The sequence below is a fragment of the Pseudopodoces humilis genome, chromosome 3 (genome assembly GCF_049639895.1).
Source record: "Pseudopodoces humilis isolate 2021_Gansu_Grassland_sample_001 chromosome 3, ASM4963989v1, whole genome shotgun sequence".
NCBI classification, from domain to species: Eukaryota; Metazoa; Chordata; class Aves; order Passeriformes; family Paridae; genus Pseudopodoces; species Pseudopodoces humilis.
This window is the reverse complement of record NC_142202.1, coordinates 9,161,192-9,176,822: the sequence shown is the minus strand read 5'-3', so window position 1 is coordinate 9,176,822 and position 15,631 is coordinate 9,161,192. Positions and strand designations below refer to the sequence as shown.

At 47.0% G+C, this 15,631-nt stretch overlaps 1 protein-coding gene across 1 annotated transcript; it reads right to left on the bottom strand.

Moving 5' to 3' along the window:
* Nucleotides 1–254: 254 nt before the first annotated feature.
* RAB1A (RAB1A, member RAS oncogene family) lies at nucleotides 255–13,853 on the bottom strand. The gene is made up of 6 exons (XM_005525406.3): nucleotides 13,468–13,853; nucleotides 7,211–7,283; nucleotides 5,084–5,179; nucleotides 3,628–3,723; nucleotides 2,518–2,649; nucleotides 255–2,300 (listed from the first exon to the last, which is right to left on the bottom strand). The coding sequence occupies exons 1-6, from the start codon at nucleotides 13,851–13,853 to the stop codon at nucleotides 2,103–2,105; spliced, it is 981 nt and encodes a 326-aa protein (XP_005525463.3). The 3' UTR covers nucleotides 255–2,102.
* Nucleotides 13,854–15,631: the final 1,778 nt, after the last annotated feature.

Below are 15,631 nucleotides of genomic sequence, written 5' to 3'. Positions count from 1 at the left end.
TGGATATTCTCCCATGTTCTACATCCTCAGCTCGAAGAGCAAGTTTCTTTGGCCCAGTGTCAAAAGTATTCAATATTTGAGCTTACAGGTAAGAAACTACAGTGCCTTTTTCCATGAGTTTTAGGCTTGCTCTACTCTCCTCACACAGCTCAGCCTGACAACCCCAGGCTTCAGCATGGAACAGCACCAGCCCAGTGACCCATTTGTGACTGAGGGGGAAACAAAGAACCACTGAACACCTGGTGTAGCCCAACTGGTTTTGCAATGCTTTTATTACTGTATATATTAACATTGGTTTGGATAGTATGTAGCAGGCATCTCGACATTGAAGTTCATTTGTGCACTCTCTGCAGGGAAGATGTTTTACCCTCAACACACCTCCTTCTGCTTCACTTCCTGATGTCAGCAGTGCTCACTGCTCCTTCTGCTCCTGAGGAGCAGCAGGTCACATTTATAATGAATTATACCAACAAGCACATCTCTACTAGAAAGCACATCACTTTATTGTGAAGGTCTGAAGTGGAAGAGTTCAACTTAACCATGACAATACTTTATGTATTACAATTGCCTGTTGATTTATGCAACTATGTTGAAGAAAGCTGTTAGCCAAAGTCACCCCCCCCCAAAAAAAAATCAGAGGATATTTGCACCAGTTTTAGTTTATACCTCACAACATACCTAGGCTATATTTTTACTATCACAGGGTGTATTTACTACTAGGGGAATGTTACATGGTCTTTCAAACATGAGACTATTTACAGAATAGGCTGAACATTTGAGTTTAGATAAAGCTGAACAATTTTACATGTATAGGAAGTGTTATAGGCTAGCTTTCCTGTGGCTTTTAGCTAGACATCAGGCACTAATGATTTGATTAGCTCTGTACAAAGAATCACACACCATCCAAAACCTCTTGGCTGCTGGTTAGTTCCAAATTGTTTGAGAAAGCGCCTACTTTGAGCAACAGTTTGGTGGGGGCCTTGCTATCCCCATGTCACCCTCCTGGTGCCTCGCTGCAGAAGGGAATAGAAGCTAAGCTGTTGCACTAAATCAGAAGATATTGATTAAAAGAGGATGGAATTAACAGTATATAGAAAAGACATAATATACTGGTAGAAAGTTATACCTCCTCAAGGTTACACTGAAATCATTCACGTTAGGGAAATACTGTTCTATCCCCTGCTATGCAAAACCGATGGGAATTCCCTACCTCAAGTCCTTGAGAAATAAATTAAGTTCCAAGACTAAGTTAGGGAACTGTTGTACATTCAGAGTGCATTATGCCTCATGAACCTTGGCTGGGTGTTTCTGGTACAGCACTTGTGCCTTAAGCACCAAGACAGCTCAGGCTTTGGGGCCACAGTCACTGGGTGAGTTGCAGGGAAGGTCTGAGAGCCATGGCTGCACACATAGATATGTTGTTTTGTGCACAATGCAAGCCTGATTTCCCCCTTAGCCTTACAAATTAAGACAATATTTATCACCATACAGTTTGATATTACTTCCAATAAGTACAATATTTATTAAACATTTCTTCAGTTTTGTTACATATTGTGCAACAAATTACAATATTCTGCAGCCACAAATTATATGCAGAGTATGAAGAAACTATTAATCAGATAGTGTGATCTCTCCATTTATAATTCTACAAGAAGGAACTAGCAAATCAGATCTTACATATATCTTACTAAATTTTATGCATGGAAAGTGACAGACACTGTTGTGCTGTTTGATACAAAATGGCTAAACTTCATCTTCAGAAGACTAAACCTGACATCTAAACATGCCAATAGAAACATCAAAACAAAAATACATCCTAACCAACCACAGGAAACAGTCTGGTATCAGGAAAAGCAACAAGGATTACACGTTTATAAACCAGCACACAAAGGTTTAAAACAGTTCTGAAAATGAAGTTAGCTGTCTTGAGTCAAGGGAATAAAAAAAGTCAGTATTGACCATTTACAATCTCTGACCTTTGTGGAGACGGTAAGAATCTGTTGTAGTGCAGCTACATACAGTACAATTCAGGCAATTTTTTTTTTTCACTTGGGTTCAGATTGCAAATTCATTGTTGTGAGACAAAAGGGGGGAGGCAAGTTTTAGCAGCAACCTCCACTAGACTGCTTGACTGGAGTGCTCTGAATTTTAACATTGGACTTCTCTGCACCACCAGCTGTCGCTCCCGGACCCATTCGTTTTTTAATCTCGGCAGCCATGGTCATGAAAGACTGTTCTACATTTGTGGCATTCTTTGCACTGGTTTCCAAAAACGGAATTCCAAGAGAATCTGCAAATTCCTGCAAATCGAGAAATAGTGAACAGTAAGCTCATACTGCAGGTTCCTGGATCCCTCCCCACACCCCATCTCCAGTCCGAGGATGATTTGCAGGGCAGGGGGTCATTAAACTGCCCCCCATTTGTGGCACCAGGACATCTCTCTGCACTGGAACATCGGTGCATGACAAACCCAAGCAGAGCCTCTTCTGCCAAGCAAACACATGAGCCCACACCTACCTTTGCTGTTGTATAGTCTACTACTTTCTTTGTGGTCAGATCACACTTGTTCCCCACCAACAACTTGTTGACGTTTTCACTGGCATAACGGTCTATCTCCTGCAGCCACTGCTTGACATTATTGAAAGACTCCTAGGAGATAAGAAATCTGTAAGCAAGGCCCTTGATAAAGAGCAATGTTCAGCACTATTCCTTTGGTCATGACCAGGAAAGAGCATGAAGAACTGCACTTATCCATGTGATTCACAACCGTGGGAGAGGACCCTCTAATGCTGCCCAACTCTCCTGATGGCCCCAGGACAGGTCAGTCACCACAGGGCCCATAGAGCTCCTGTTCCCAGCCCTATACGATCAGCCCTTCCTGCACTCTTCCCCCTGTCATTTTTCCCTGCTCCATATATTGAATAGTCAACATCTTCGACCACCTGGGACTCTTCTTCCTCCTCCTGTAGCAGAGATAAGAGACATGGCATGCAGCTGAAAATAGATGCATCCCACATATTTACAAAGCATCAGGTATTAGGTGCAAGCCACCTTGTTGCAGATATGCTGGAACAACCTCTGACTCCAGAAATGCTGGACTGATATTCCAGTTGTTGACTGAACACAAGCGTTCTTTTTCTATTAATTCAGGAAACCCTATACTTCCCAAGTGCCCTTCAAACAACTGCACCATTTCTTCAGAGACCCTTTCAGGGAAAACACTGGCTCAGTTGTATCCTGCACACAGGCTGACAATTTTCTGTTCCAAATGCCGGTCTTCACTGCAGACCACAGTTCAAGTACATTCAGAAATCTTTCAACATCTTCCATCAGTAACTCAGACTTCCTGCTACCAAAGGCAGGGTGAGATGTATTCACACAGAACAATCAGTTACCTGCTCACCAAATTTTAGGTTAAGCCTAAGATACAATTGCTTAGGAGCCACAAATTCCACTGTTCTCTTCATTTCTGTGTTCTATTGTATTTGCCAAACCAGAGGCAAACACACATACATTTAGCTTGGTAAGTCTTAACACAGCCTGTAGAACTGTGTCACTGTCTCCTTAGGATGTGCCCAGCTCTTATAATTCCCAGTTTACTCATCAGCCTGGAGAAACTCTACGTACCTGATCTGTAACATCATACACAACTATGATGCCATGAGCTCCTCTATAGTAACTGGAAGTGATAGTCCGAAACCGCTCCTGTCCTGCCGTGTCCCACTGCAAGACAAGTGACAGGGTCAGCTCCTGCAGCGTGGCTGAGCCAGTGCTCTACATCAGCTTCCAGAAACACAGCTCAGCAGAGCAGCCATCCAACTACAACCACATCCATGCCACAGCTACAGCAGTGGCTCTGAAGCTGTATGCATCAAACAGGATTTGAGATCATGTATTTTAACTGAGAATTACACTCTGTACGTCCTTTTCAAAAGTGCTCATTTGTTTGGTTTCAACCAAGTGCAGTCAAGAGGTCTCTCTGGGGAAAACATTAAGCAGTTTTGACCCATGAAGCAGCCATGGTTCAGTGGTCAGAAGAGCAAACACATGCCAGGACTTGAAAACCTGCTAGGAATAAGGTCAGGGAGCTACAGGTCTCTTACATGACCACTCCCTTCAACTTTCTTGGCACACAGGCTTCAGCAAAGGTATTTAAAGGCAACAACTCAAGCCAAACTTGGTTCCCTTCTCCTGCTGTGAGAGTTAAGGAAGGACATAAGGTGCTTGACCTCTTCTCCCACCCAGGACATGAGCAGGACTCGCCCAAATATTTCTCTCCCTGGAGCTGTGTCAAGAACAGGGCTGGCTGTGTATTAAAAACAGACAGACAGACAGATTTCAGCAGTGACAGCATTCCTAGTGGGCTGCTCTGTACTCAGGACAGTTACATTAGAGTCTGGAGGCTCAGGCTTCTGGCTGTAAGCTGGACTCTGCTCCACAACACTGAATCCCTGAGTCATTGCCTTCAAGTCCTGAGAGCCTCTGCTTGAGCTGGAAGCAGGGGCTGACAAGGATTGTCTGACCTTGCACAGATATTAGATTTCATCACACCAGTCACCCTTTTAGACTGCTTCAAGATTAAAGAATTGCCAAGTCTCTTCCCCTGTTTATTCCAAGTGAAAGGCCAAAAGCATAACCAGAAAACACTGCCCAGTTATAAGGCAGCCAGGCCAGTTACAAGCCTTTGTGTCAGTTTTTCCATTCAGGTAAACAAAAGCAGTTTCCAGCACTTAAGACAGTGCAGCCTGGTAGTAACAGCTGCTGTGGAATTCAGGCGTCTTGGACAACTGTGTGGTATTGCTGCACTTACACAAATCCTGGCTAAATACTGCAGAACTGCACCAGTTTTGATATGAGGGCACTCCAGCACAGAATCTCCTCTTCCAGGCAAACAGCCTTGATATTAAGCACCCTTCTTTAAGGGCAGATTGTGGAAAATTTTGTGAAAACTGCCTGGCCTCTTGTAACAGGGAAAATATCCCTTGTGTTTGAATGCATTTTAAAGTACAAAGATGACCACCAATAGCTCAAACTCTGTGCCCCAACAGACTGAAACACACAGGAGTTGGTAAGTACTACTTACTATCTGAAGCTTGATTGTTTTCCCATCTAGTTCTATAGTTCTGATTTTGAAGTCCACACCAATCGTGCTGATGTAACTTTCTGTGTACGTGTCATCCTAGGAGAGAGAGTGAACATAAGTCAAGCCAGCTGCACTTCTTCTGCAGTCACTTACTTCATTATGCACCAATCAGACAAAAGAACTTAATTTCCTTGTAAAACCAGCCTGATGTCTCATGGCAAAGTCTTCCATCAAGTATTTACTTTTCAAAAATTCTGCACCTTTTAAAAGCACCAACCAGACTCATGTTTCAAAAACCAGTCAAAAAAAGCCTCTTTTCTGGAAATCCTGTAATGTCAGTCCTTGTGAGCTGCAGCATAAAATGCAGTCTTTGCTTCAGACTGAAGAGTTACTTAGAATAACACTTAGGTTATTGAAACACATCACATTTTTATTTTCCTTTGATGGTTCTTCGTCTGTTACACAGCAGCTACTTGGAACAACTCAGAGGCTCTGTCTCAGTCACACATGAGTGTCAGATCCTCTGCTGCTGCAGCTGGTTGCTAAGGCAGGTTAGAGTTACAGCTGGAGTACTTGTGTTGAGGCCTCTGCTCTGCAGCCTGTGTCGATACAGGAGGGAAAACACTGCTTCAGCAGCTTGCAGGGACCTGGCTGCAGTCTCCAACAGGCCTTAAGGCACACAGGAACTGCTGGGTCAGCCTTTGCTACCTTCTAGTGATTGTCAGCTTGTCAGCATGAAGGAAGTTTCTATTCCTAAAGTACCCAAAGGATAGAACTTCAGGTACAATATACCACACAAGGCTTTATGCAACCAGTAGGTATCACAAAAGCAAGGGATTCCTCTGGGCTGTGAATGGAAGACATCTTAGGTAATACATCCAAGTAAGAATAAAGCATTAAGCCTTTCAGAATGACATGACATTTATTTCCTTAACATTTCAGTACTCCAAAGGGTATGATTGAAGAGCCTGAAGAAATTTAACCTACAGCAGCAAGAAAACACAGGTGTGGTATGCTGTGGTAATTCTTTCTGTCACAGTAAAACAGCTTAGCTGGAAAAACACATCTCGAGAGGAAAAGGCTACTCAGTTGAAGAAACACCAGATAACAGAGCACAAACTTAAGTTTGCTATCAAAAGAGAAAAGTTGGATTATTCACATGAAACCAAAATAAATTTAAAAGTAACTGCAGGAGAAGCAGGCTAGACTGCTCTGAGAGTGCTGCTCCAGCTGTGGTGTCACTTCCAAACCACTGCCTCCATACTATGAGCAGAGCAAGTGATCATCCTGGTACCAACAGCAGCCACAATGGCTTTAACTGAGGCTGTCTGTACACCCAGATCACCATTTCCTATTCATAACATCAGGTACAACAGGCTCCTTCCAGAGGTGCCCACAGGAATTTCTCAGGCTGTGAAAATGAAGCCATCATCTTGCAGTAGTGTCACACTCAAGTTTCTAAGTTCATGCCCCATATCCTGCTTCCCTTCCTCTCCTCCCACGGCAACGTAAAGCTGCACTTTGGCATAGACAGAGATAAGAAGTTCACTGGACTTCAGCTTTTTCTACTAAGAGCTGTCAAACCCATTTTACATTTTCTTGTTGTCAGGAAAACTAGAGCCAGAACAGTTCACTAGCAAATATAACATTCACTAAAGAAAGCAGAAGGTCTTGTTATTCCTAGAGTATTATTTCCATTACTTCTCTGACTAAACAACTGGTAGGTCTTTTTACTGCAGATATCAAACTTCATCTGGCTGAAATGTTCTTATCAAGTAGTAACTGATCAAGGTCTGTACTCCTCATGCCTAATGACACAGCCCCAGAATTCCTTCCATCCTCAGCATTCTACCACTACTGTAACGATGGAAGTTAAATTAGGGTATCTTGTTCTCAAGTAACAGAAAAATTAGAATTAACCTTAGCTGGACATATTATTGATGTTATTTCTTTCCAATTTAGTCAAACAATGAAATCAGATAGACACAAATTCAGAAGACAGGAGGAGTTTGCAATGCTGTAATTATTCTTTGGTATTACCAGGCCTGTCAGACATCAGCCCTGCTACCTGAAGGGAAGTTCTTGCTAAGTGCCTCTTTTACATAGTTGCCAAGCATGATCACTTACTGCAAACCTAAGTAGAAGGCAAGATTTCCCAACACCGGAGTCTCCAATCAGAAGTAGCTTGAATAAATAGTCACTGCAGAAGGAAAAAAAAAATTAGGTCACTTAATGAAAAACGCTGTCAAGAATGAAGTTCCTTACAGCCAGTATATTATGACTTTTGAGAAGGGTAAATTAATTCACTGCTAGGGAAATCACCTACAACTCCAAGTTTCTATATTCGGTTTAGAAATTCACAATTTACTTGGTAAGAGAAGTATGAGGTAGATGCTCTGAACACAGCATTGTTGTGTGGAACTGTGCCTTCCTGGCAAGTTACTCCCACAGTCCTACCTCAGCCCTTTGTGGTCTAGCTGAGATGAAAATCGTGCTTTGCAATTGAGTGCAAGCCCCCTTGTTTGGCTGAGTGACTCAAATAACACACAGGTGGTGGTAACAGCCTGCTGCCCTCCAGGGCCATTATCTTTGCTCTCTGGACTCAGAGGTTTGATTCCACTGCCCAGCTTCATCAACACCAGGGAGCTGCCAAACCCAGCCATTTCTTTCCTTATATTTAAGTTCCAGCAGAATGCAACAGCACAACTGAATATCCACCTTCCACAACAGACTATGAGCAGTGACCACTACCACACACACCTGCCTTCCAGGAATTAAAGCAAAGCTCAAGTCATTTCCAGATGAGGATACATCTCTGGGGGATGGCAGGTGTGGTATTAGCAATTCTCAAGATACAGTGGAAGAATTGACAAATCTTGTGCTTCATGTTGAGTCCTCCCAACATTAAAGAATAATCACAGTGTCACCGACCAGCCTATATTTACACTTCAAAGAGTAGTGAAGTTGGCAAAATATGAGTTTTTGTGTTAGTCCTAAGACTAATGGGGAAATTTCGCGCTAGGGAACAAGTAACAGAGAAAAAAAACAACCCACCACTTACACTTATTCTGCTTCTCAAGTACTACGCTAACTAATTCTCAGCTGACAACTCTTCAGCCCTGTAATGGCCAGGACTAAGTCCTGTTCCCACTTAACAACAACAGTTCTACAGCCATATTTTTATGCCCACTTAAGCAAGGCGAGTAAAGATTAAGGATATGTGAAGTGCCTGAAGTCAACTGTCCCCACCTATTATTCCCTAGAATCACCACTGCCTCTGGCTGGCAGGGATCCAGCAAGGAAACTTCATCCATCCCCAGCTGATAACAGCCAAGCAGATGGCCAACCACGGCTTCTCACCACTCCTCTGCTCAAGGGCCCAAGTGCCTCTCACCTGGCTGGGCCCAGGCTGCAGAACAGACCCAGCTGAAACCTCCAGTCTCTGCAGCACTTCTGCCAAGCCTAGAGAGGAGTCAGAGGTGCTAAATGTATAACTAATAACCCAATCCTTAAAATGCAACCTTTCCTAACAGTGTAAAAGCACTGAAGGCATAAAAAAAAGTCAAAGGATACCCAGCAGTTTACAGTCACAGAATTCACCACTCCACCTGTCTCCACCTGTCAAGCCATGTACTACCACAGGGCAAGATGGCTTTAGGAGAATGACAATTAACCCAAAGTGTTCAGGGGATGTATGTTACATTACCCCACAATGCACACATCTCAGTAGGTTCAAGCTGCCTGAAGCACTATTACAGACCAGAAAACTTCTCACCCCCAGTAACATTTTGGTTCCTGAGGGCAGCAGAAACTCTGCAACCTGGAGACCAAGGAAAAGTAGGAGGATTCCAGGACCCAGTCCAGTGTTACACCTATGCCTTCATCCCCTCCACTGTGCCTCAGGCTTCACTCAGCTCCTTCCAACTCCAGCAGGAAGTTTGGGTTGCTCAGTCCCCCACAAACACAGAATTCTCAGCAATCCTGAACTCAAATTATTACTTTCAGCTTGCAGCATATTATAATTCCCTTGAGAATATTAACACACGAATATTAGCACTGTATTGTCTTCATTAAAATTAGTGGGGAAAAAAGTATCTCCTTCCTGGTTGAGATAAGGCTTCAGCCGTAGGTCTGAGATCCACTTAAAAACCTACACTTGCTTCCAAGAGTAATTCAGGTTTCCCCAGGCCCCAAACATGAAAACTGGTCTTCCTCTGTTACTTCTCGTGCTAAGAGCAGCTCCCAGCCAAACCTACCCATTAAATCTCTTACTCTTCAGCAGAAAACAGAAACAGTAACAGTGTGTACACAGAACAAATGTTGTGATAATACAACAAGAACTCAGAAGCCAAACTGGGTTTGATATCTTGGCTATTCAGCTGTTCCCTCACTTTGGGCTTCAGTATTTCCAGAACCACAGAGACGTACAGTGGTGTAAGCCACCTGCCCCAGCCCCACCAAAACCAGGGCCAGCACCAGCACAGCTGGAAACAGCCTTTACCGAGTTAGCTCTGTCTCTGACCTTAGAAATGGGTGTTGTGTCACAAAAACCTAATTTTGGTGGTAAGACTTTCATCAGTTTGGGAATAATATAAGTAAGACTTTAGGAACTTAGGGTTTTAATTTTTTAGAACACTCCATATTCCAGTATTACTTCCTTTCCAACTACAGCCAAAAGCCTTAAAAGATACAGCTCCCAAGACCTTTCAAAATATAGCAGGTGCCCATTTAGGGCCAAAAGAACCAAATGTGCAGTTTGTTAGAGTGCGACGCTTGAGACAGCTCTTGGGTACGGCAACAGTTTAAATCAAATGAAATTTGCAGAAACCCATTTCTAGACTGAGCTACACCAATAGAATATTTGGGCAAAGGGGTTCAACTGTAGCAATGCATCCAAAAAGCCACACACGTTATATGGTATTTACTCCTGAAGAGCCACACAAACATTTCTGAAGCCACTGAATTTTGCTCTTTTAATTTGGGATACTTAAAACTCATCATCTCCTCCAGTTTAGGGAGCCTTCATAAAGCTGGCTGAGCTATGCAGCACAGCCTTCTCCATGCTCCTTGGGAGACAGTGGGAATTCAGGTTAATCATTCAATTATTTGTCACCATTTACATAAGCCACTCATACTTGGGTTGTTTATAACAGCACACTGGAAGAGCATGTGCAGCAAGGTGGGTACGGTGAGTAAGAGTGAGGCTTTCAAATCCTCCCCGTAACTTCCTCTTGCCAGAGATAAAGGACAAAGATGTTAAATGTAACTGCCTCTTGCCAAAAAAAAGAAAAAAAAAAGGCACCTCCAAAACAGCCCTGTTGATGTTTTGAGCAGTGCAGCATCCTCTTGATACACATGTCCCACATCAGCAAGTTCAGCAGAAAACCAGGAAATCAAGTTGAGGAGAGACCTGGTCAAAACTGTGTGGAGCAAGGGACCTGTGGGCCTCTAAGATACTATTGTTTATCTAATTTATACAAGGAGGCATGTAGGGATTTTTTAAATGCCAGGGAGGTTTTATGCCAAAACAGACAAGGCTAGGTAGTCATCTGTCTGCAGCAAGGAACTGCTGGAATTGGCTTTAATCACTGATGTCAGCTGCAGGTCTACTGTAAACAAGTACTCAGGGCAGCCTCAGTCCCCACTCTTCTACCACCCCAGAAATTTGGAAGAGGAGCATGACTGTCACTCTGATTACACACTGCTTGTGTAAGTAAACAGAATCCAGAAGACACAATACCACTTTACATGGCAAATTGCTGTTTAGAAAGGTTAGAACACAAACACTTTCAGATAATTACAGCAACCCAGGAGCTGTCACTCAATTGTCATCTACTAACCACTATCACCCAAAGACTGAAACCCAACTCACTGGTATTCCCAAACACTCCTGAAAAATGTAAAAAGACCCCCCAAGATTTGCTCCAAAACCCACTGAGTTTCCTCATCTGTGCTGGAAGGTATCTAGAACCAGACCCAGGCAGAACACTGATCTGATCAAGATTAACTCCTGATACCACTTGGCTGCTATGCACCGTGCACCACCAGCGTGTTTACGCTACAGGCAAGTTGCAGAAGGGCAGGAAATGCTGAACCTGACATGATCTAGTCACAACAGAGTCAATATTGACATTTTGCTCACTCAAACACCGCCAGGGAGGGAGGAACAGAGGGAACACATCCCAGCACTGGCTGGGCAGGTGTTTTCAGAATTTGGCTTCCAAACACTAATTTTATAATCTCATCCACCCCTTTTCAGCTCCTTCACTCAATCTAAAAATTAACATTCCACTCTGCCATCCCACAGCCCTGAAGCTTCAAGGAGGCTCTCAGAAGCACAACTCCCCTTCAAACCTTTGCATGAGCAGTATCTAACCCTGCAGCTTTAGCAGGAAAGCTGAAGGAAGTAGGTCTTTAGATAGAAATTTTAACTAGCAATCCCACTGACTTCTGATGGAGTTCTGGCCAGAAGAGAGGATTTGGGGCTGCAACCTGATCTGAAGCTGTGATAGGGAAGTGAGAATGCGTTACATTATAGGCAAGGCACTTCTGAGAGGAAAAATGGATGTATCTCTTATAGGGAAATAGAAGGAGCAATGTCAGTCTCATAAATCTTACTCCTGTCTTAACAGGGATCCAAGTACACACATCACAGTGACAGGTATTTTCTGTCCATCTCACCACACCCTTCCCATCTCCTCCCCTCATCCTGCTGACGCCACCCTCTCAGGAAGCGTCAGTTTAACACTGCGAGTTAATCTCAAACTACAGCTTTTCCTCTTTGTTTCACTTTCAAGAACTCGGCTGTGCTCACCACCAGGACCAAGCACTCTTCACTGAGAATGAGTCTCTCTGAAAACACTGTCCTCAGCATTCAGTACTTCGTTGCAGGGAACAACCCTCTGCATCAGACTAGAGGGCTAACAGACTGCAAGAAAGAAAAAAAATCTATGGAAAAAGCCCCCTCCAACTTATTTCTCTTAGCGGCCTAACACTCTGCAGGCGGTTTTCCCACTACAAAACTCAACAGTCTGCAAGGTAAACTTGAGTTTAACTCTTGAGAGCCATTAAGACCATGGGGCACCAGCAGTTTGTTGGGTTTTTTTATCTACTGCCCACCTCCAGCTACCGTTTTGGTGTTTTCCAAAGCTACACCAGCAAGTTTGTGATGTAATCTTGCCAAGATGTAACTCGAGTTCCTGGCTGTACCTCCTGGGTGTCACCAGCTCCCTCACTAGCCCATGACTACTTATTTGCTCCTCAGGTGATTTTAATGGACTGAGTGCTTGCAACCAACCCCACTAACATAAGTGGAGAGCACAGGAGCCATGGCCACACAGGTCAGGAGCCTCAGCTGTGTGGAGAAGTGAGCCATGAGAACAAAATTGTGCGTGTCTTCCAAGAGCAGAGTCCATGGATATCCAGAGCAGCAATGTCACACCACACGTGCATTTCAGTACCAGAGCCACTCCAGTGGCATCACATGGGACAGGGGCTTCGCCACCCCAAAGTGGGGTGCCAGCAAAGCCAGCATCTGTGAAAGGATCCTAAACACACCCTACAAAGCTAAAGGGTTGGAAGCCCAGCAGCTGATTTTTTGAACTGCTTTCTAAACTAAGCCCAAGTCCCTCCTCTAACTCAAGAAAGTCTTGAGCAAAATAAAGTTTATTGCTCCCGACAGCCTGGTGGGCAGGATACAGCTCCCCGAGTTTCCAGAATACAGACAACCCCCGGGCAGAGAGCTCAGACAGCCCGACTCTCGAGCAGGCCAACTAAAGAAAAAGGCCATACTCACACAACGACCCTCCCAAAAGCCCCTTCTGTCGTCACGAGGTTTTCTAAGCAGGTGCTATTTCAGCTGGAAACAGCCCCAAGAGCGTTCTATTATCAAGTCACAGCGTTGCAAAATCTACATAGGCAAGAAGTGTTTTGCAAGAGCCATGTGACACACACATGACTTGCAGCTAAAGCGAAGGGTGGACCCCTGGCTACGGAGCCGCCACCGGCCGGGGGGATCGGCTTTCACAGGGTGCCGGTGTCCCCCCGGTCACTTGTTGGAGTCGAGGCCCCGATGTGCATTCCCGGGGTTCGGGAAAATCTCCGCGGCTGCGCCCCACGGCGCTGCCGTGGCGGCGGATGCCGGTTCCCGCCGGGGACACCATTAACCCCCCACGGGCCCGCCGGGACCCACCCCCGGGCGGCCGCGCTGCCTCCCGCCCCCCACCCCTCCTCCTCCCCCGCCGCCGCCGCTCGAGCCCGGGCGCGGCTCCGCGGGGACCCGGGGGGGGGGGGGCCGTCTCCTCGGGCCCGCGAGCTCAGCGCGGTTCCCCCGCGCCCCGCGGCGCCCCCAGCGCGGCGCTGGCGCGGCCCCGTCCCGCACTCACTATTCGGGGTTCATGCTGGACATGTCCGTGGGGCCCGCGGCCCGAGGGACGGCGGGCGCGCTGTGAGGGGGCGGTGCGGCGGCACCTCCCGCCGCCGAGGCAGGCGCTCCGCGGTGCGCTGGTCCGAGGGAGCCGCGATCGCCCGGCGCTCGGCTCGGCCCGTCCCCCCGCGCCCGCTCCGCGGCCTCCGCGCTGCGCCTCAGCCCAAAATGGCCGCCGGAGCCCGACCAGGAAACGGGGCGGCCGCTCGCTGAGCAGCGCTTACATGGCCGGGGGGCGGCCGAGGGGAGCGACGGGAAACCGAGTCCGCGCCGCCGCCTCCTCCAGGCCGCGCCCCCTCCAGCGGACTCGTTCTCCCGGCGGCCGCGGCGGCGGCGGCAGCGCATGCGCGATAGCCGGCCTTTCTTCCCTCGGCCCCGTCGGCTCGCAGCGGCGGCCGGCTCCGCTGATTGGCCGGAAGGCGCCGGCCAGGGGTGACGTCAGCGGGCAGACGTGGCAACTCGGGCGAGTCAGGGCGCGGGCGGGGCGGGGGCGGGGCCTCAGCGCGCCAGGCGGGGAGAGGCGGGGCCTCGGCCGCGCTCCATCCCGGGCTCTATCGCTACCTCAGTCCCTCCTCCCGTCCCTCCCGCCGGCCCGGGCTCCGTCCCTTCCTCCGTCTCTGCCAGCGGCCTCGGTCCATCCCGGTGCGGCCCGGGCAGGCCATCGTTTCTCCCGATGGTTCCCTTTGCTCCGCGCCCAGCGGGCCACAAGGCGAGCCCCGGCCCCGCGGCCGGTCGCGCTGTCAGTGCCTCAGCAGGGCCTGTGCCCCGGGCTGCGGGGGCCGGGGGAAGCAGCCCCGGAGGGAGCATCGTGCGGGACACGGCTCGCTGGGAGTGCGGGCAGGCCTGCGGCTGCAGGGGGGCGGCGAGCAAAGGGAGATCCCGCTCTGGCGCCCGTTCCGCCGCTCCCCTCCGCGCCGGTGGCGGGCAGCGATGGAGCCTTGGCACGGAACGGCGGAAGCGCATCCGGAGCAGCACAGGGCATCTTTAGCTCCTCTGAGGCCTGGGTTCTTCACGTGCATTAATAAGTCACTGTCCCTTTTTGCATCTTTTATTAAAAAAAAATCTCCCATGGCATCTTTTATCAAAACCTCTTTAAAAGTATTAATCACATTTCACTACATTCTTTAGGCACGGTAAATATTTCTGGGCTCTAGTGACTGCTGGGAAGCGGCCATGGAGAGACTGCCACACTCCTGGGATCTCCGAGTGAGCAACCTGTTAAAGCTGGAAGGTTACACAGTATGGGAGGCTGGTTTTCTGGTCAACCACTTGTAACAGTATCACTGAATTGCGAATTGTATTGCTGACACTTCAGTTGTTGATGTTCTCAGGTCTGCTCCTAGCAAAGCCCTGGCCTTTTCAACAGCATCAAAGAGAGCACAAGTGCTGCAACAGTACACGTCATTCCAACTCGCACACAGGGCACTGCTAAACCCTACAAGTCTTAACAGCCCCTTGTAATCAGCTGGGGAATTTAAATCCCATCACTAAATACATATTACCCGACATTATTTCATTGCAAAGGGCATAGTATAATACCCTGACCAAAGTTTATCTTCCAACCAGCTCAAAGGACAGGAGGAACAATCTGCAAATGGACTGTGAGATCACTGAAATGTCCCGTGCAGGGGTGTGTGTGCAGGATTTGGGCTACAAGCTGGGAGGTGTTACTGCAGACATCTAGATATTAAATGTGCTCCATGCCCAGGGACTACTGGAATAACTGACAAGAATGGGTGTCTTTCACCTGGACAGCATCAGAATAGAGCTGAAGCCACAGTGGAACTGAAATTGTGCTCTTGTTCCTTTTTCTCCCCACAATAAGATGAAGTCACTCATGCTGCACACGTCTTCGAAGTTTTAATTACGTTCAGTTCCTTACAAACAGTCGAGAAAGTGTGCTGGCTGCAATAGAAAACACTGAGCACTGGTTACACAGGGTTTGGGTTTCCTCTGCTCTCTCTGGTGAGCACTGCTGGTTAGGTAACACAATCTGCAGTTGAATCTACCACAGAAATTGCTGTATGTTCTGTTGTTTCTGTGGGGTCATTGCTGAAGTTTCCACTTCCCTTTCTCTATTACTTTGTGTGTCTGTGAAAGAATGCCTCTTTTTGTTTGATGTT

What these genes read in the sequence shown, in the direction of transcription:
- RAB1A (XM_005525406.3), bottom strand. Translation starts at nt 13,853, where the DNA reads ATGCGCTGCCGCCGCCGCCGCGGCCGCCGGGAGAACGAGTCCGCTGGA. An exon ending in GCCTTCTACTTAGGTTTGCA is followed by an intron (nt 5,180 to 7,210) that starts GTAAGTGATCAT and finishes TCTCTCTCCTAG; the next exon opens with GATGACACGTACACAGAAAG. An exon ending in AAACAATCAAGCTTCAGATA is followed by an intron (nt 3,724 to 5,083) that starts GTAAGTAGTACT and finishes CTTGTCTTGCAG; the next exon opens with TGGGACACGGCAGGACAGGA.